This window comes from Diceros bicornis, chromosome 40 (assembly GCF_020826845.1).
Source record: "Diceros bicornis minor isolate mBicDic1 chromosome 40, mDicBic1.mat.cur, whole genome shotgun sequence".
Lineage (NCBI taxonomy): Eukaryota > Metazoa > Chordata > Mammalia > Perissodactyla > Rhinocerotidae > Diceros > Diceros bicornis.
In genome coordinates this window covers 19,030,321-19,050,265 of record NC_080779.1, presented here as the reverse complement: position 1 = coordinate 19,050,265, position 19,945 = coordinate 19,030,321, and the positions used below count along the sequence as shown (strand labels likewise).

The 19,945-nt window shown below is 35.0% G+C and overlaps 1 protein-coding gene across 3 annotated transcripts in view; it reads left to right on the top strand.

The window, feature by feature from the left end:
- ZC3H8 (zinc finger CCCH-type containing 8) overlaps positions 1 to 14,442 on the top strand; it is a 30,589-nt gene extending 16,147 nt beyond the window's left edge. For 2 of the 3 annotated variants that reach the window (XM_058534614.1, XM_058534612.1), the window contains 4 exons: positions 77 to 199; positions 606 to 2,072; positions 2,966 to 3,015; positions 13,860 to 14,442. In XM_058534614.1, the coding sequence (XP_058390597.1) occupies positions 77 to 199; positions 606 to 740 (258 nt within the window). In that variant the 3' untranslated portion in view covers positions 741 to 2,072; positions 2,966 to 3,015; positions 13,860 to 14,442. Of the gene's footprint in view, positions 1 to 76; positions 200 to 605; positions 2,073 to 2,965; positions 3,016 to 4,650; positions 4,750 to 13,859 lie in introns of all 3 variants that reach the window. The other variant, XM_058534613.1, reaches the window with a different exon arrangement.
- The last annotated feature ends 5,503 nt before the right edge of the window (positions 14,443 to 19,945 follow it).

Genomic DNA, 19,945 nt, shown 5'->3' with positions numbered 1-19,945 from the left:
AATAATTTTGTGCAATGGAATAAAATATTTCGTTTTCTGTTTCTTCACGTTTAGTTTTTTGTTTTTGTTTTCAAAGGATGGTAACCCTAAAGAGAAGCAGCAGCGTGTGAGAATGAGTCAGGCATTCATCAACCAACATACAGTGGAACGCAAAGGAAAACAGATTTGTAAATATTTTCTTGAAAGGAAATGTATTAAGGTATAAAAAAAGTGTAAGGAACAATGTATTAAAATGTAAAGTATGGCAAAAATGTACTGAAATCAACTCGTGTTCCCATTAGACACTCTAAAAGCATACCTGTACGTTTTTAAAACTGTTTCCTTCTGGAAAAGGTTCAATTAGAAAATTTTACTAAAATATTCTTTTATGTTTAAGAAAGTGGATAATTTTTTTGAATGCTTTGGGTAAAAATGTTTAGGACTTAACAAAATTGTAAGCAAGTATACGTGATGTGGTTATGAGATAGCCCATTAAGAATTAGATTGTACTGCTTCTAAGCCTTTGTTTTTTTCTGGAATCATTTGCTTATGGAAAGAGTAGTAGGAATTGTAATGATTTAACTATGAGACATAACGGCTTTTCCTTGTTCTTTCTTTTGGCCCAGGGAGACCAGTGTAAATTTGATCATGATGCAGAAATAGAGAAGAAAAAGGAAATGTGTAAGTTTTATGTACAAGGATATTGTACCAGAGGCGAAAACTGTCTGTATTTGCATAATATCCTTTATCACAAGATATAGTAACTTTACTTTTCATAAATATTTACATAAACATTTTAAATATGTAAAATTTTGAATGAAACCAGTGTTTTATCTATGGCAAAATTATATTATCCAAGTCCAACTCAGTATCAAAGTGATTAAATTGTACTCAGAATTTTTTCCCAAGAAAGAAAAGAGGAATTCTTTAGACATTCTCTCAAATGAAGATCCTTTCTGCCCAACCTGGGTGGTAGTATAGCAGGTTCATGAGACCTAGTCAAGTCTCAGAAAGACTGTGTCAGAATTTCTGCTATGGCATCCAGTAATTGAATCTATAGTCATGTAAGCTACTTCATAAAAAGAGGCAGAAATTGCATAATTTGGGAATACTTGTTTTGTGTATATTCTGACTGTATAGAGGTTAATTGTCACTTAATTTGAAGAATAACCCTAACTCTTCAGTGCAAATGGTACAGACATGTTGTAAAAACATGGAACATAAACATTTTAGGGTAGTAGCATCTTTGGTCATCACAAAAGTTATTTTCCTTCAGTCATTCAATACAAGAAATCTCAAATTCTAACTTGAGAATTTTTTTCTAGAAAACAATATTGAAGTTTTATAAATTGATTCTATTTTTTTTAATGTTTTATTTATTTATTTTTTTCCCCCAAAGCCCCAGTAGATAGCTGTATGTCATAGATGCAAATCCTTCTAGTTGCTGTACGTGGGACGCGACCTCAGCATGGCCTGAGAAGCGGTGCGTCGGTGCGCACCTGGGATCGGAACCCGGGCTGCCAGCAGCGGAGCACGCACACTTAACCGCTCAGCCACGGGGCCGGCCCTAAATTGATTCTATTTTAAACAAGCCTAAGATGTGAAGGATCCAGATTTGTAAGACATATCATTGTCATTGACTTTAATTCTGCCACCCCAAAAGAATGCTTTAAAAATAATCACATCCCAAAGTATTTAAAATACACATCCCTTTCTTATATCAGTGAAACATACGTGTAGTCTATTATAAGAATGTACATGAAGGAAAAAGTGTCTTGTGATAGCCAATAAACTTGATGTATATAATCATCCTAAAATTAGATTTTTCGTGTTACCCAATTAATAATTATCATATTTTAAGTAGAGAAATCAATGTTTCTACTGGTAGGAAAGGCCTTTGTATAGGAAAAAGGAAGTCATTAAATCAATAACAAATTAATTTAGTTGGATTAAAATTGTTTTCTTCCTTAACGTTCGGGTTACATGAATATCCCTGCAAGTTTTACCATACAGGAGCAAAATGTTATCAGGGAGAATACTGCAAGTTTTCACATGCTCCACTGACTGCTGAAACACAGGAACTGTTGGCTAAAGTAAGTACAATTTTAATTTTTGTTTTTCTTTTTTTAAAGAGCATGTGTGAACAAAGGGTGAGCATTTGAAAAGGTACTGTTCTTTAAGGAGAATGCCTTATAGGTTAGCATATAGGATATATTAGGACTGATAATCTAAGAATTTACTTCAGTTTAGAAAATTATTATTCATTTGTGTATTTTTCCTTGTAGCTTAAAGCAAAATTTATACTTATTGCTGGTGTAAATTGGAATGTTCTTAAAACCTTCAATGTAGTTAGCAACCTTAGTAGCTAAGGTAACCACATGAAAACAAAGCAAATAGGGGAAGTAGTGCGCCTGTTAGACTCTTAGAGGGAAAGTTAAGGATTATTGGTTGATAGATATTCTGGAGTTACATCCAAGTATACTCAAGTAGTTATTTCAAAGTTTTCTTCAAATATTCTTTCAATCTGTGAGAAAAGATCATTGAAAAATAATAGTTGTTTATATTTCTTTCATTTCTCATATGTTAGTTGAAGCTAGTCTCTTCAAAATTAAATTGAAATATAAGTGAAAATAAAAGATTCTTTTAAAACCAAACCATACCATCTTATGGCAGAGGGTTCCCTTGAGCATGTACAAGTATTAGAAAGTGAGAGCTCCTTATTTCTGGATATTTTTAGGTTGTAAAATATGAAGGGTTACCCTCGAATTAGAAGTCATACCAAATATTTGGTGGTTTATTAATATGAAATATATATGGAAAAAATGATATATGTAAAAGTGGTTTTTCACTTTCTCCTATAGTAAATATTGTTAGATGATTACTAGGATGAATATTACTGGAATCAGTGGAAAATTACAAGAGTATGCTGATGTACCTGAATTAGATCTTAATGCATAAAAATGATTGTGATTTTTTTTCATATTAGGTTTTAGATACTGAGAAGAAGTCGTCATGAAAATAAAATACATAAAAAAGGTAAAATTAGAATTTAGCACATTTTTTTTTTCTCTGAAACATCTCTAGAGGGTGGCATGGAAACATAGGGCTTTTTCCATTTTCTCCAACAGAAGTCTTTTTCTCTCTCCTCCCTCACTGAAAAAATTATAAAATATTTGATACATATACATAGATGTGTATGTCCATCTCCGTGCACCTACTTCCCTCTCTGGGTTTGTCACTATCTTTTGTATTTTTATTCTCCTCTTTTGTTTCTTTGTAGATTTACCACGTGTGTATGATTCACTAAATAGTATATTTAGTTTTGCTTGTGTTTGGATTTTATTTAAAATGTCATACTCTGCGTATTTGTTGGTGATTTGCTATTTTCACTCAACATTATGCTTCTGAAATTGATTCATGTAGATGCATGCAGTTGTCATTCATTCATTTTTACTCTTATATAGTATTTCATTCTGTGACTATGTTACAGGTTATTTATTGATTCTACTATTGATGGACATTTAGGTTATTTTCAATTTTTTAAATACCAACTGTTATCATAAATAATCATATACATGTCTGCTGATGTAAATGTGTGTGAATTATCCTGGGTATATACCAAGGAGTAGAATTTTTGTATCATCTTAAAATTTAAGATAATACCAATCTTTTCTAAAGAAGTTGTAACAGTTTATACTCCCAACAACTCTATTAAAGAACTCCTGTTGCTCCCCACTTGCCGGTCCTTTGTATTGTCAAGACTTTAAATTTTTTTACCAATTCAGTGGGTGTAAAAATGGTGTCACAGCTTTATTTTCATGAAGTTCAGTGTCTTACGCTTACTGGCTTTTGAGTTTCATCTTTGGTGAAATGCCTATTAATGTCTTTTGCATATGTTTCTATCAGGTTGGTTATCCTTTATAAATTGATTTTATGTATTCCTGATGTAATCCTTGATGAGGTATGTCCCATTTTGTAGGCTGTCTTTTCACATTTTTTGAGGTGTCTCAATGAGCAGAGTTACTTATTTTGGCATTCTTTTTCTTTATGGTAGGTTTTGTGTTTGTGTCTTATTTAAGCAATCCTTCCCTATCTGGAGGCTTTAAAGTACTTTAATATTCTTCTAAGTTTTGGAGTTTTGCTTTTTACATTTATATTTTAATCCTTTGGAAATTGTATCAATTAACAGGTGCCACAATAATGGTGTTTAAGAATCAACCACAAGGTTCTAGGAAGCATAGAAAAATAAACATTTCTCCTTCCATGCATCTGCAGATTGGCTGGGAGTAGGCTGATTTAGGCTGGCCTTAGCTGGGTTGGCTCTGCTTCATAAAGCAGGTCGACTAGATAGTTCTGCCCCACATTTGTCTCACTCTTCTCCTGGGACCAGTGGACTGGCTGGAACATGTTCTTCTCATGGCATTGGCAGAAGCTTGAGGGCAAGGCCCTGTTTGCATCATGTTTACTCACCACCTGTAGGCCAAAGTAAATCATCGTGAAACCCAAGGAAATACACCCTACTTTTTCTACTTTCCATGTGGGAGGAACTGCTAAATTACATGAAAAAGAAGGTGGCTGTGGCTATAGGGAGAAAGGAAGAATTAAGACTAATTGATTTTTTTTATAACAATGTACGGTAGGGACGTAATTTTCTTTTTTTCCCCCATATAGATAACCAGTCTCCCAGCACCATTCAATTGAAAAGACTGCCCTTTCCCCACTGACCAGTAACGCCCCCTCTGGGATATATCCAGTTTCCTTCAGATGAAGGTCTGTGGCTAGTCCATTTGTCCTTTTCTCTGATACTCTGCTGCCTTAATTACTGTAGCTTTACTGGATTTTGATGTAGTTTGATAGTTTCTCTAATGTTGTTCTTCAGAAGCTCCTTGGGTATTTTGGGCCCTTTTACTTTGTTACAATTTTTTTTAAACAGCTTTATTGAGGTATGATTTATATACTACTTGTTTTAAATATATAATTCAGTACTTTTTGGCATATTTACAAAGTTGCATAACATCAGCAAATCCAATTTTAGAATGTTTTTGACATCCCCAAAAGGATCCCTTGTACCCATTTGCAGTCACTCCCCAATCCCACCTTTATTCATAGGCAACCACTAATCTACTTTCTATCTCTCGATTTGCCTTTTCCTGGCATTTTATATAAATTTCAATATGTGGTCTTTTGCTTCTGGCTCTTTTCAGATAGTATAATGTTTTTGAGATTCATCCATGCTTTAACATACATCAGTCATTCTTTTTTTTTTTATAATTGTACCATTATTCCATTATATGGATATACCACTTTTTTCCCTTAATTGATGGATATTTGTGTTATTAATTGATGGATATTTGTGTTATTTCTAATTTTGGGTTATTATGAATAATTCGGCTGTGAGCATTTGTGTGTGAGTCTTTGTGTTGTGGACATATGTTTTTATTTCTCTTGAGTAGGTTACAAGGAGTGGAATTTCTAGGTCCTATGGTAAATATATGTTTATCTTTCTAAGAACTGCCACATTGTATTCCAAAGTGGCTGCATCATTTTACATTCAAGGCAGCAGTGTAGAAGGATTTTAGTTTCTCCACATCTTCACCAACACTTGTTCTTGTCAGTCATTTTGATTATAGCTTTTCTAGTAGTAGTGAAGTGGTATCTCATTGTAGTTGTAATTTGCATTTTTCTAAGGATTAATGGTGTTGAACATCTTTTAATGTGCCATTGGTCAATTAGATCTTTGTCCATTTTTTAATTGGATTGTCTTCTTACTATTGAGTTGTAAGAGTTCTTTATATGTGTAGCTATAAGTCTTTTATTAGATATATTATTTGCAAATATTTTGTCTCAATTGTGATTTTTTCTTTTTGTCCCAGTCTGTGCTTGGCTTTTTAAAGTAGTGTCTATTGAAGCATGAATGTTTTCATTTTAATGGAGTATAGTTTATCAGTTTTTTCTTTTATGGATCATGCTTTTGGTGTTGTATCTAAAAATCCTTTAACCCAAGGTCACAAGATTTGCTCTTATGTTTTTTTCTAAAAATTTTTTATAGTTTTAACTCTTACATTTATGTGTATGATTCATTTTGAGTTAGTTTTTTGGGAATAGTGTGAGTTAAGGATCTAAATTTTCTTTTTGCATGTAGATATCCGTTTGTCCCAATACCATTTTAAAAAAAGACTACCCTTTTCCCACTCCCCAGTTGTTGCCTTGGCACCTTTGTCAAAAATCAATTGACTATAAATGTAAGAATTTATTTCTGGACTCTCAGCTGTGTTCTGTTGATCTGTATGTCTGCCTTTTATACTATCGCATTGTCTTGATTACTATAACTTTATACTAAGTTTTGAAATAAGGAGGTATAAGCTATCCAGTTTTGTTCTTCTTTTCAAAGATTGTTTTGGCTATTCTGTGTCTTTTGCTTTTCCATATAAATTTTAGGATCAGCTTGTAAATTTCTGTAAAAAACCTATGCTGGGATTTTGACAGAGATTACACTGAATCTATGGAGAATTTCCATGTTAATATGGAGTCTTCTGATGTATGCACATGAAATGTATCTCCATTTATTTAGATCTATAATTTCTCTCAGAACTTGTAGTTTTCAGTGTACAAGTGTACTGTTTACACTTCTTTTGTTAAATTTATTCCTACATATTTTATTGTTTGATGCTGTTGTTGAATGGAGTTGTTTTTTAAACTTCATTTTTGGATCATAGTATATAGAAATAGAATTAATTTTGTATATTAATCTTGTTTCCTAAGATGTTGCTGAAGTCATTTTTTAGCTCTAGTAGGTTTGGTTGGTTGTATGTGTGTGTATGTGTGTGTTCCTTAGGAATTTCTACATACAGGATCATGTTATCTGAGAATAAAGACAGTTTCACTTCTTCCTTTCTAATCTGAATGCCTTTTATTTCTTTTTCTTGTCTGATTTCACTGGCTGGAACCTCCTGTACAGTGTGGAATGAAGTGAGAACAGACATCATTGCCTTTTTCCTGAAATTAGGCAAAAGCATTCAGTTCTTCACCATTGTGTATGATTTTAGCTGTAGATTTTTCAAAGATCCTCTATTAGTTTGAGGCAGTTCCTTTCTGTTCCTAGTTTATTGAGAGCTTTTATCATGGATTGGTGTTGGATTTTGTCAAATGCTTTTCTGCATCTATTGAGATGCTCATATCATTTTTCCCTTTTATCCTATTAATATGACATACTACATCAATATGACGTATTCAGATGTTAAACCAGTCTTGATTCTTGAGATAAATCCTACTTAGTCATGGTATATAATGTTTTTTTTTTTTTTTTAATTTTATTTATTTATTTATTTTTCCCCCAAAGCCCCAGTAGATAGTTGTATGTCATAGCTGCACATCCTTCTAGTTGCTGTATGTGGGACGCGGCCTCAGCGTGGCCGGAGAAGTGGTGTGTCGGTGCGTACCCGGGATCCGAACCCAGGCCGCCAGTAGCGGAGCGCACGCACTTAACCACTAAGCCACGGGGCCAGCCCTATAATCTGTTTTATACATAATTTTTGGATTTGGTTTGCTAATATTTCATTTTAAGGATTTTTATCTCTATTCATAAGGTATCTTCATTATGTAGGTTTCTTTTCTCATGATGTCTTTTTCTAGCTTTTGGTATCTACTGGCCTCCTGGGGTCAATTGAGAGGTGTTCCTTCTTCCTCTCTTTTCTGGAAGGGTTTTTGAAGGACTGGTATTATTTCTTCTTTAACTGTTTGGTAGAATTCACCAGTGAAGACAGCTGAGCCTGAGCTTTTCCTTAACAGAAGATTTTACATACTGATTCAATTTCTTTCCTTTTTATAGGTTTATTCAGATTTTCTTTTTTCTTGAATCAGTTTTGGTAATTTATACCTTTCTATTAAGTTTGCTATTTCATCTAAGTTGTCTACTTTGTTGGCATAAATTTGTTCAGAGTATTGTTTTATAGTCCTTTTGATTTCTGTATCAAAAGATTTTTATATCAAAAAAAGATTTCTGTGTCAAAGATTTTGATTCCTGTATCATAGAGATGTCCCCTCTTTTGTTCCTAATTTTGGTAATTTTGAGTCTTCTTTCTTTTTTTCTGGGTCATTGTAACTAAATGTTTGTCAATTTTGTTGATCTTTCAAAGAACCAACTTGGTTTTGTTGATTATTCTCTATTTTTGTTTGTTTTTATTTTACTGATTTCTGCTTAATTTTTATTTCCTTCCTTCTACTTGCTTTGTGTTTAGTTCGCTCCTGTGTAGGTGTTAGAATCAGTTTGCCAAATCCCTCTTCCCCCAACAAAGCAAAACAAAAACAAATGCTTTGGGGAGTTTTATTGGAATTTCTTTGGCTGAATGCATCAGTTTGGAAAAAATTGACAGCTTTGTGATAGTGAGTTTTTCAATCCATATGTTGTCTGTAATCTTTTTAAATGTCTTTTGATAAAGTTATCATTTTCCCCAGTGGGCCTGCACATTTTTGTTAGATTTTTTTTTCTTAGATGCTTTATAATTTTGGATGTTACACTCACTCATGTTTTTAAGTTGATTTTTCTGAATTTAATTAGTAACTTTGCTAATCTTTCTATTAAATTTAATAATTTTAAATTTATTAATTTTTTCTATAGATGGTTATATCATCTGCAAATAATGATTTTTATTCCTTTTACAATTCTTATTTCTTTTTGTCTTTCTTGTCTTGCACTGCTGACTAGAACTTGTAGTACAATTTTTTAAGAATCATCTATATTGAATTATACTTTACATTCAATAAATGGCATCTATTGTAAGTGTACAGTGAGTTTTGACACATATATACACCCGTGTAATCACCACCACAGTCAGCATATGCATCACCCCAGTGTCCCCTCATGACACTTTACAATCCATTCTTCCCCTCCTTTAAGTCCCAGGCAACCACTGGTATTCTTTCAGTAAGGATAGATTCATTTTGCCAGTTCAAGAATTTCATATAAGTAGAATCCTTTAACATGTATTATTCTGTGTTTTCTGTCTTTTGCACAGCGTAGTCTTTTCTTTTGAGTTTCAGATTTTTGCATCTATCAGTAGTGCATTTCTTTTTATTGCTGGATTGTATTCCTTTGTGTGGATATACTTCAGTTTGTTTATCTACTCATCTGTTGATGGACATTTGACTATTACAAATAGTGCGCGGTTATGCTCAAGTGGCAGTGCAGTTTTAAATAAAAGTAGTAATAGTGCACTTTATCCTAGATTTTAAAGGGACTGCTATTAATTTCCCCACTGACTACAATGTGTGCTGTAATTTCTGGTAGATACTCTTTATCAGGTTAAGGAAGTTCTCTTCGAATTGTAGTTTAATAAAAGGTATTGGGCTATTTGTTTTATAATTGTGAATAGAGGTAGATGCTGGACTTTTTGGAATTCTTTGTAGATAATCATCGAGTTTTTCTGACTACTCTGCTAATGTGACAAGTTATATCTATGGATTTAAAAATGTTAAGCCACCTTTGCATTCCTGAGATTACTAAATTTTATAATTTAAATTAAAAATTTCAAATGTTTGGGCATAATGTTCACGATATTCTCTTCTCTTCTTCACGTCTGTAGCATCTGAAGTTACATCTGCCTTTTCATTCCTCGTGTTGATTATTCGTGTCTTCTGTTCTTCTTGGTCAGTTTGTCTGGAGGTCTGACCATTCTCTGATACTTTATAAAGAACGAACTTTGCTTTTGTTAGTTCTTTGTTTTGTTAGTTTGTTAGTGGAAAATGTTAATTTTCCACTTCATTAATTTGTGTTCTTTATTATATCATTCCTTTTGTATTCTTTGGGCTTATTGTGCCCAAAGATTGATTGTTAGCTTTTTTCTTTTCTAATACATAAATCTAAACCTATAAATTTCTCTCAGTGTACCATTTTAGTTATATCCAGAAGTTTATTTCTTTCATTAAATATTTTTTATGAAGGTAATATATGCAGATAGTTTTAAAGGTCATGTGGTTTTACAAGGATTATCATGGAAAAACAGCAAAACAGTAGTCCTTCATTTCATGGTTATTTCTGTAGATGCTGAAGAGGCTTCCTACAAAATTCAATACTATTCCTTATTTAAAAATAAACACTGGGGGCCGGCCCGGTGGCACAAGAGGTTAAGTGCATGCGCTCCACTGCGGCGGCCCGGGGTTCGCCAGTTTGGATCCCAGGCGTGCACCGACGCACCGCTTGTCAAGCCATGCTGTGGCGGCGTCCCATATAAAGTAGAGGAAGATGGGCATGGATGTTAGCCCAGGGCAAATCTTCCTCAGCAAAAAGAGGAGGATTGGCAGATGTTAGCTCAGGGGCGATCTTCCTCACAAATAAAATAAAGACATAAAAAAATAAACACTAAAGAAACTAGGAATGGATGGATACTTTTTTTCATTTTTTTTTTACTGTGGTAAAATACAGATAAAATAATATTTACCATCAAAATAATATTTACCATCTTAGCCATTTTTAAGTACGATTCAGTGATATTAAGTACATTCATATTGTGCAACCATTACCACTATCCATCTACAGAACTCTTCATCTTCAAAACTGAAACTCTATACCCATTAAACAATACCCATTCCGCCCCACGCCCAAGCTCTTGGCAATTACCATTCTACATTCTGTCTCTAAGATTTTGACGACTCTAGGTACCTCATGTAAGTGGAATCATACGTATTTTTCATTTTGTGACTGGTGTATTTCACTTAACATAATGTTCTCAAGGTTCATCCATGTTGTAGCATATGTCGGAATTTCCATCCTTTTTAAGGCTGAATAATAGTCCATTGTATTTCTCTACCACATTTTGCTTCTCCGTTCATCTGTTATTGGTTACTTGGGTTGCTTCCATGTTTTAACTGTTGTGAACAATGCTGCTATGAACGTGGATGTACAAATATCTTTTCGAAACCCTGCTTTCAATTCTGAGTATATCCCCAGAAGTGGATTGCTGGATCACATGGTAATTCTATTTTTAATTTTTTTGAGGAACCACCATATGGTTTTCTACAGCAGCTGTACTATTATACATTCCCATCAGTAGTGCACAGGGTTTCCAGTTTCTCCACATTCTCACCAACACTTGTTATTTTTTGGTTTTTGATAGTAGCCATCCTATTGGGTGTGACGTGGTATCTCATTGAGTTTTGACTTGCATTTCCCTGATGATTAGTGATGTTGACATCTTTTCATGTGCTTATTGGTCATTGTACATCTTCTTTGGAGAAATACAAAGTACTATTCAAGCCCTTTGCCCATTTTTGAATTAGGTTATTTGTTTTTTTTTTATTGTTGAGTTTTAGGAGTTCTCTCTATATTCTGGATATTAATCACTTATGATATATATGATTTGCAAATATTCTCTCTCATTCTGTAGGTTGCCTTTTCACTCTGTTGATAGTGTCTTGATGCACAAGATTTTTTAATTTTCATCAAGTCCAATTTGTCTATTTTTTCTTTTACTGCCTGTGCCTTTGGTGTCATAGTCAAGAAATCATTGCCAAATCCAATGTTGTGAAGCTTTTATCCTATGTTTTCTTCTAAGAGTTTTATAGTTTTAGCTCTTACGTTTGGGTCTTTTATTCATTTTAAGTTAATTTTGATATATGATGTTAGGTGAGGGTGCAACTTCATTCTTTTGCATGTGGACATCCAGTTTTCCCAGCACCATTTGTTAAAAAGATTGTAGTTTACCCATTGAATGATTTTGGCACCCTTTTCAAAAATTATTTGACCATATATCTGAGGGTTTATTTCTGGGCTCTGTTTTCTGTTCCGTTGGTCTATATGGCTGTCTTTGTGCCAGTACCACACTGTTTTGATTACTTTAGCTTTGTATAGTAAGTTTTGAAATCAAGAAGCATGAGCCCCAGCTCTGTTCTTTTTCAAGGTTGTTTTGGCTATTTGGGGTCCCTTGAGATTCCACATGAATTTTAGGATGGATTTTTCTATTTATGCAAAAAATGTCATTGTGATTTTGATAGGAATTGCAAAGCAGCTGTAGATGGCTTTGGGTAGTACTGACAGCTTAATTAAGTCTTCCAATTCATGATCACAGGGCGTCTTTCCATTTATTTATGTCTTCTTTAATTTCTTGTAGCAGTGTTTTGTAGTTTTCATTGTACAAGTCTTTCACCTTATTGGTTAAGTTAATTCTTAAGAATTTTATTCTTTTTGAGGTATAGTAAGTGGAATTGTTTTCTTAATATTGTTTTCAGATAATTATTAGTATATAGAAATGCAGCTGATTTTTGTGTTTTGACTTTGTACCCTACTACTTTGCTGAATTCGTTTATTAGTTCTAATAGTTTTTTGGTCGGGGGGCTGGGAATCTTTAAGGCTTTCTACGTATAAGATCATTGGATGAATGTTTTCTTAAAATGATAAAATATGTTATACCTTAGTAAGAAAGTCAGCATCATACTTAATGGGGAAACAGTAGAGGCATTTCCTCTAGAAGAGTTTATATTCCAATGGGATTGTCTGGTTTCTAAAAATTGAATAGAATTTCCCTCTGAAAACATTTGCATCTGGTGCCAGTTTCATTTAAGAATGTCATTAATGAAGCAGTAAAAATTATTAATGTTGTTAAACCTCAATTCTTGAGTAGATGTCTTTTCAATATTATGTATAGCAAAATGAGAAGATGTAGAAAGTATTTCTACATACTGAAGTGGTATTTTCTAGGAAAAGCCCTTGTGCTATTATCTCAGTTGCAAGCTGAATTAACTGCGTTTTTTTATGAATACTCTTTTACTTCAACAACTGAGGGGTAAACTGGTTTTTTCAGATGTGGATGTTTGGCAGGCACTTTTTCATAAATGAATGGAGTGACCCTATCACTTCAAGGAAAACAACTGAAAATATTTTTTATCAATGATAAAATTCTGGCTTTTGAGCAAAAATTAGTATTTTGGAACATTTGATCTGCCTCTTTGAGCTTGAAAGCTTTCCTATACTTAAAGACTTTTTGGTGAGATGGGATGGTGATACTAAAGAATGTGATTTTTTAAATACTGTGTAATGAAACATTTGAAAGATGTACATAAATTAGTAAGTTGATATTTTCCAAATAAACAATGCATGATATTACAAAATTATGCATGGATAAAACATCCATCCAACCTATAACATAGACGAAGGATTTTAATGTAACAGTATGAAAAGATCCTTGATGTGCTTTCAGATTCTACATTGCAACTGGAAATTTGCTTGCATTTGCTTTTAATATTCATTTGCCCGTCATTTTATTTTTGGCTTTTCTGAGGAAGTTTTAGGTTTGTTTCTTGTGTGGAGCATACAGTTGGGTTTTGCTCTGTGAGCCAAACCAAAAATCCTTTTCTTCTTTTGATAAGTGAATTAAGCCCATTCACATTTATTGAAATGACTGAACATGTGGTTTAGTTTCTGTCATTTTATATTATCGTTTGTATGTTATGTTACATTTGTGTGTTTTCCCTCTATGATGCATTTTCTTTTTTGCTCTTTAATAAATTTTACTTTCTTCATCTCATTTTTATTCCTTTTGTTCTTTTTCCACTTTTGTCCAATATACCTTTATTAAGTTTCCATTCAAATCTGTTCTGTCTTGTAATATATTCTTCATTTTGATATAGTTTTTTTTTCTTGTATCGTTTCTGAGGTCAGTCAACTCTTGTTTCATAACTTCCATTTCTTTGTTCAGTTTTGGTCTTAGTTTTTGGATTTCAATTCAGGTTGTTTTTTCATGTTCCTCAACAGGGATATTTAATTCAGTTTGGATTTTTTGTGTTACAGTTTTCTTCTGCTGCATGTTTTTTGGGGGAGAGGAAGTGGGGGGGGCAAAGTTGGTCATTTTCACCAGCTGATGTGTTTTGCTCTCTGTTTTCTTCTATAGCTTTGCATGGAGGAAGACTGCTTATGTCTGTGCCTGTTCAAGACTGTTCAAGACTGTGGATTTGGAGTGGTTTATAAGAGTTCTCATTTAAAGTGCCCACCTGTGTCATTGTGATGATGTGCAACTTCTTTAATGAGTGTGCGCAGGGACAGAATCTGGTATATAAGTGAAGGGTCTTCACCGAGATATGCCAGCCGCTGGAACCAGGAGAGGAGCATATATGGCAGAGATGCTGGCTGGTGGGTAAATGTTTTGGTAGTAAATTGCAGAAGTCACTTCTGATTGAGTGAGTTTCTCAGTAAAATAGGAAGCAAGATTAGGCTGAGTGAGGATGGATGCATAAGTGTAGGGGATTTGAAGAGAGAAAACTGTTAGGTTTCTCTAGGGATGTTGAAATAATAGATAGACGATGAATATACAGTTAGATCTTTTCATGTCATTAAATACATTCACAACATATTTTTAATAGTTGCTCACAATTCTGTTTTATGGCTTAAATTATCGTTCAGTGATTTTTTTTTAACCAATTTCCTGTCATCGGACATTTACTGTTATAAATAAAGTGGAACAATGTCTCTTACTATACCATTCCTAAACTTGAGGTTCTTAACTTTTTTGTTGTTAAGATATAAGAATGGTTATCTTTCTCATTGATTTATAAACTGTAGACAGATTATATACTTGTGTAAAATGTAAATTTTAGGAGTATGATTATGTCTTTAACATAATATTCAAATACAAAATTTTCCAAGTACAAATAATAAGATTCTAAATATGCACTTTTATATAGTGATACTGATTATTATTAGAAAAATACTGTGAAACTGAAACTATCATCATTATTGTTTTATTGCTGGGAAAAGTAATAGCATCACTAACTTGCTATATACACAGAGTACACTGAAGTTAGTGATCCTTCTTTGCAAAGTGCTATTTGAAAATATGAGTCAAAGTTATTTTGGTGGTAACCTAATCCCCCTAAAGCGAGAGAGGGAATTGTGTGTACTCCAAGCAGAGGTTTATCAGACAAGACCTAGGAAAGGATGAAACCAGGCTAGGTGCTGGGCCCTTAGCTTCAGGAGTCTGTGAGCTGAGAGTGAGTCATCTCTTAGTGCCCCATTGCTGTCTGCCAGCTTGATTGGTTCACTCCCTGGCTGTGGCTGGGGAGGGAGGGCAAGACAAGGCGCTAGAAGCTACCAGAGGAAGTTACAGAGGAGAGAGGCTGAATTGATACGTTAAAAGGGTCCGTTACAAAAACCTTGAATAATTTAATGAAATTGTGCAAGGGAGTGGTTATATTACCTGTAGAATCAATACTTTTAATCACATACAATTTAAAGGAATTCGAGATACTGTCATAGCTGACAGTTGTAGAAGGTAAATTTTATGGCAGACCTGTATGTAGCGTCACATTGGCCACCGTGTACAATAAGCTAACATGAATGCACACTTACCATGTGCAGGTACTGTACTGTTTTATTTAATACTGTTTAACTTTCTTATTTAAGCCTCATAACTTTATGAGGTGGATTATGGGATCCATTGCATAGAAAAGAATAAATAGGAGCATTTACCTTATATTTTTTCTATTTTCATGAGCCTTGAAAATAATTTATTTCTTTATGATATTACCTCATGTACAGTTTAGTACTTATGAGGTATAAACGTTTATATATAAAGTTTATGTGTAAGAAAAAAATAATTCTTATGTTCCAAGAGGCAGTACTCATCTCACCTATAAACTTAACAGACCACAGAGGTTTGCGGGACTGAGAAGTCAGAGAAGTTAAAAAAGCTCTTATTTTACAGTGGTGGACATATCTGTGTCATGAAATCTCTTAACTTGTGTTAAATCAGGTGCAGGGAGAGACATTCTCTCGGCTGTGCCCTGTGCACCTAAAGCAGCCGTTAGGCTGTGGGTCTCTTATATCTGGGTTATTACAGCACCTTCCAACTGATCCTGCCTCCATTTTCTTCTTTCTTCTCTACAGTTCACTCTTTTCCTCAGTTAGAACGGATTTCCCCGTGTGCTGCTTCAGCCATGCCTCCACTGTGTAGTACCCTGAATCAAGATCCACTTGTCCGCCTGGTTTTAAGCGCTCTGTAGTCTGGCCGTCTCAGTCATATCAAGCTTTAGTTCCACCACTGCCCTCTGCTCCTCTCTGCTCCCTTTGGTTTCCTCCTGTGAAGTAAATCCCACTGATCCTTGATGCAGCTCCAAGAAAGTACACGTATAATAAAACCATAGTCAGTTAGAGAAATCTGGACCAGAGGAAATATAAATAAGAAAGTTGTAATGGGAAGAGCTGTACATGGATTTACACATCATTTGCCCAGCGTGGTTATCATGGCTATATTAAATTTATCGTTGATCTTTTTTGGAGCCAAATCAAAAGGGATGAAGTGGTTGTCTACTTACCTCTCATTATCAGAAAGAAGATAGGATACAAAAACTTAACCTATGCTAATAATAGTTTCATAAAAACAATTCTTATGTAGGTCTTCATTATGGAAATCACTGAGGAGAATGGACAAAATTCTCATTTCTAAGATTCTGTGTGACAGATTTCATATAACTTTTTTTGGTCAGTTACTAAAAGCCACGTGACAGTAAAACTCAATTTTTGTCAGTTGGTAAGATAATATAAGTTAAGTATGCAGTCTGTTGGTGTTTTGACTTGATCCGATTGTAGAACTTAAGGAATTCAGATGTACAGATGTTAAATGACTTGTCCCCTGTCTTAATAGGTTTCCTGACTTCCAGCACAAGCATCTCAGTTCACCGACTAGTTTTGATAAGCATAATCGTTCTGGGGTTACATTCAAGGATTTCTTCTGAGCTGTTGTTTGTTGAGATCGAAATACTGTGTGGTTTAGTGATCTGGCCTAAAAAATATGGGGCTTATACTGCCAGTTAGAAGGGAAATTTGGAGTTTAGTGAGATTAGAATGTCTCAGGTTCAGGTTAAGCACCTGCTGAATGCTAGGATCATATATATGAAACCTTTTTTATTACCTATTACAATCCTATAATGGGGATTATTATAGTAAGAGTAGTTGTTATTACTGTTTACAGATGAGTAAACCATGTCTGTAGGAAGGCATTACCTTCCCTGAGTCTCCATAGTTTATATTCTTAGTTGTACAGCATCACATAGGGTTGCTCCTCTTCCTAACAAAATTTCAGTTTTGCTTAGGTGTCCCTCCATCCTCCATGACATCATCTGTGCTTTGTGGATGATGGGCCCTGCCCCCAACCCTTAGGGTTGTATCAACAAGGGTCTAAAGTTCTGGTTCTCAACCTTGGCTTTACATTGGAATCACTTGGGAAACTTGAAAAAAAAATACTCATGCCTGGGGCTGACTCCCAGAAATTCTGATTTTTGTCTGGGTTGGGGTGGGAAGCCTGGGGTGTGGACATGAGATTTTCAGTAGCTCCCAGGTGATTCTAAAGCAAAGCCAAGGTTGAAAAAACATTAATCTCAACAACTATTGGAAGTGCCATTCTTCTTGCCAGTAGTTGCTTTAGGCTTAAAATATGAATATATGTCCTCTGGTGTAGTGGAAGAGTTAACATGTCTTGAGATACACAAGAAAGAGGTTAGACATTGTCATATCTAAATATGACACCCAGAACTGACACAGCTGTCTTACGACCTCAAGGGGAGCTAGCTAACCAGCTGAAGATGACAGAGAAGAAAGTTGGGAAGAAGCTGGGTCCTTGATAAAAACTGAGCCATGGAATTCACCAGCCTTAGAGAGCAGATATCCAACCTTCAGATTTCATGTTATACCACATGAAATAATATATTTTCTTCAGATTTAAGCCATTTTGATTTGAGTTCTCTGCTGCCTGCATCCAAAGGCAAGTTAATAAATGTGAGCCAAGAATCAAAGCTACATTCATCTATCCAAAGGCCATGGTTCTCTCCTCCACCCTCTTCACCGACTGCATTCACTGTCTCAGCCCCTGCAGACAGCACACAGTAAGAAACAGGTCTAAGAAAGGAGGAGACGTGACAGCAGGGAGGGCTGTTTTCATGACATGGAGCAGAAACTGGGAAGGAATAGATAACGTTTAGAAGGGTTAGGAAGAAAGGAGAAAATGTGTATGTGGGGAGGGAGGGATAAGATGCCCAACTCCCCTCAAAGTGGTGTTGATTCTTGTGAAATTTGCAACACTGTTCACATTATTTAAAAATAAAGTAAGAAAAAATAGGCACATTTTTAGTTACTATATGTCATTAATTTTGAGATACACATTTATTTTCATAGTGAACATCTCTGAAATTGGAATGTGTTTTACAGTTAGAATATCACATTTCAGTTGGCAGGTTATTTTTTTCTTATTGGTACATAAAAAACAGTGGATCTTAAGTTAGTGATATATTTAATTTGATTGAATGTAATTTTTAGCTGAAATAATATATGTATATAGTCAAAAGTTTACTGTGAAATAAAATTTATGAAATTTATTTTGGATTAATTATGAAAACATAAAAAGGTTTTTTTATGAAAAAGAGTGGTTCCCTCCTCCCCCGCCCCCTTTGTGGTAGGCAGAATTCTAAGAAGGCTCCCAAGATTCCTTGCCCCTGGTGTACACAACCTGTATAAACTTCTCCCTTTGAGTGTGGGCATTACTGTGAGTGTGATAGATTTCACTCCCATGGTTAACTTACATTGTATGTCGAAGAAGAAGGGGTTTTACCTTTAATATGTTTAAAGTCTCAAATCAGTTGGTTTCCAGTTATTCAAAAGGCAGATGATCCTAGGTGGGCCTCAGCTAATCAGATGAACACCTAGAGGAAACCAGACCCCTCCTGAAGTCAAAGACTAGAGGCGGCAGCGAGGCTCTCCTACTTAGCCGTGAAGAAGTAGACTGCCGTGTTGTGAGAGGGCCATGTGTCTAGAGCTGAGAGCAACCCTCAAATGACAGGGAACAAATGGGAACTTCAGTCTGTCTTGCAGCCACACGTTACTGAATTCTGCCAACAACCTGACTGAACTTGGAAGAGGTGGTCCAGGCTCATTTTGTGTGTTCTCACTCAGCCCTCAAATTGGCCATTTCTCTAAGGAGCCCAGATTCCTTTGCAATCCAAGATCTACATGCTAGATGTGCTCATTGCTATTGAGTCTGGTCAGATGAAGACAGGCCTGAGAACGTAGTGTGAGCTGTCATACAGATCAGAAAGTGACAGTGTGGGGGGAATAGGGCTTTCAAGCAGTTCCAAGTCTGTTCTGCCCTCTCTGGTGACTCCTAGGGCACTGGTTCTCACAGTTACTGTCATTGTGGCCTGTTGATCTTCAAGGCTACTGTGAGCTGGGCAGAGGGGAATGAGATTAGGGCAAGTCATTGCCACAAGGCATTTTACCAACATTCAGCTACATTTCTTGAGTAAATTCTCTTTGAATTGTTGTAAGACTTTAATTTCCAGAATTCTGATGAAATTGATCTTGACTGTTTTTGCTACTGTTCTCTCTGGTTCACTTTTAGGTACTGTTTGACATCATAATACCTTCTTTTTTTTCATATCTGCACTTTAGAAATATTTACTTATGACTGGTATGAAGACTGAATGTGTGCCATCTTCTAGTTCTTTTGTTTCAGAATCCCCCTTTCCTGCTTGGCTGTCCAGGGACTCATCTTCCCTGCAGGATGCTCCTCATTCCTGAGTATGTAGGACCTTCACTCCTGCTCCAAATTTTTAAACTACCTTTTTCAGAAGTTCCACAGAAGTGGCCTTATTTACCATTCACATAAGTCTTAAATAAATACAAGTTTTGTATCCTAGCTGTATCCTACACAAAAATATTTCAAATTTCTTTGCCTGGATGTGTTGCTTGGCAGGTATATTTGTTACATAATAATATAAACTGAACTTCAATCTTGGACTTCCCGAACAAATTTGTGATTCAGCCCCATATCTGCTGACACACCGGCTCTTTTCAGCTTTCTGTATGCCCCCAGACTGCAGACCAATTTAAACTTCCTCATGTAGCTGAACTCAGTTAGGTGAACCCGGAATCAACAGAAATGCTCCTTATTTCAGCCAAATGCACATAAAACAGTCATTTCAGTCCACGAAG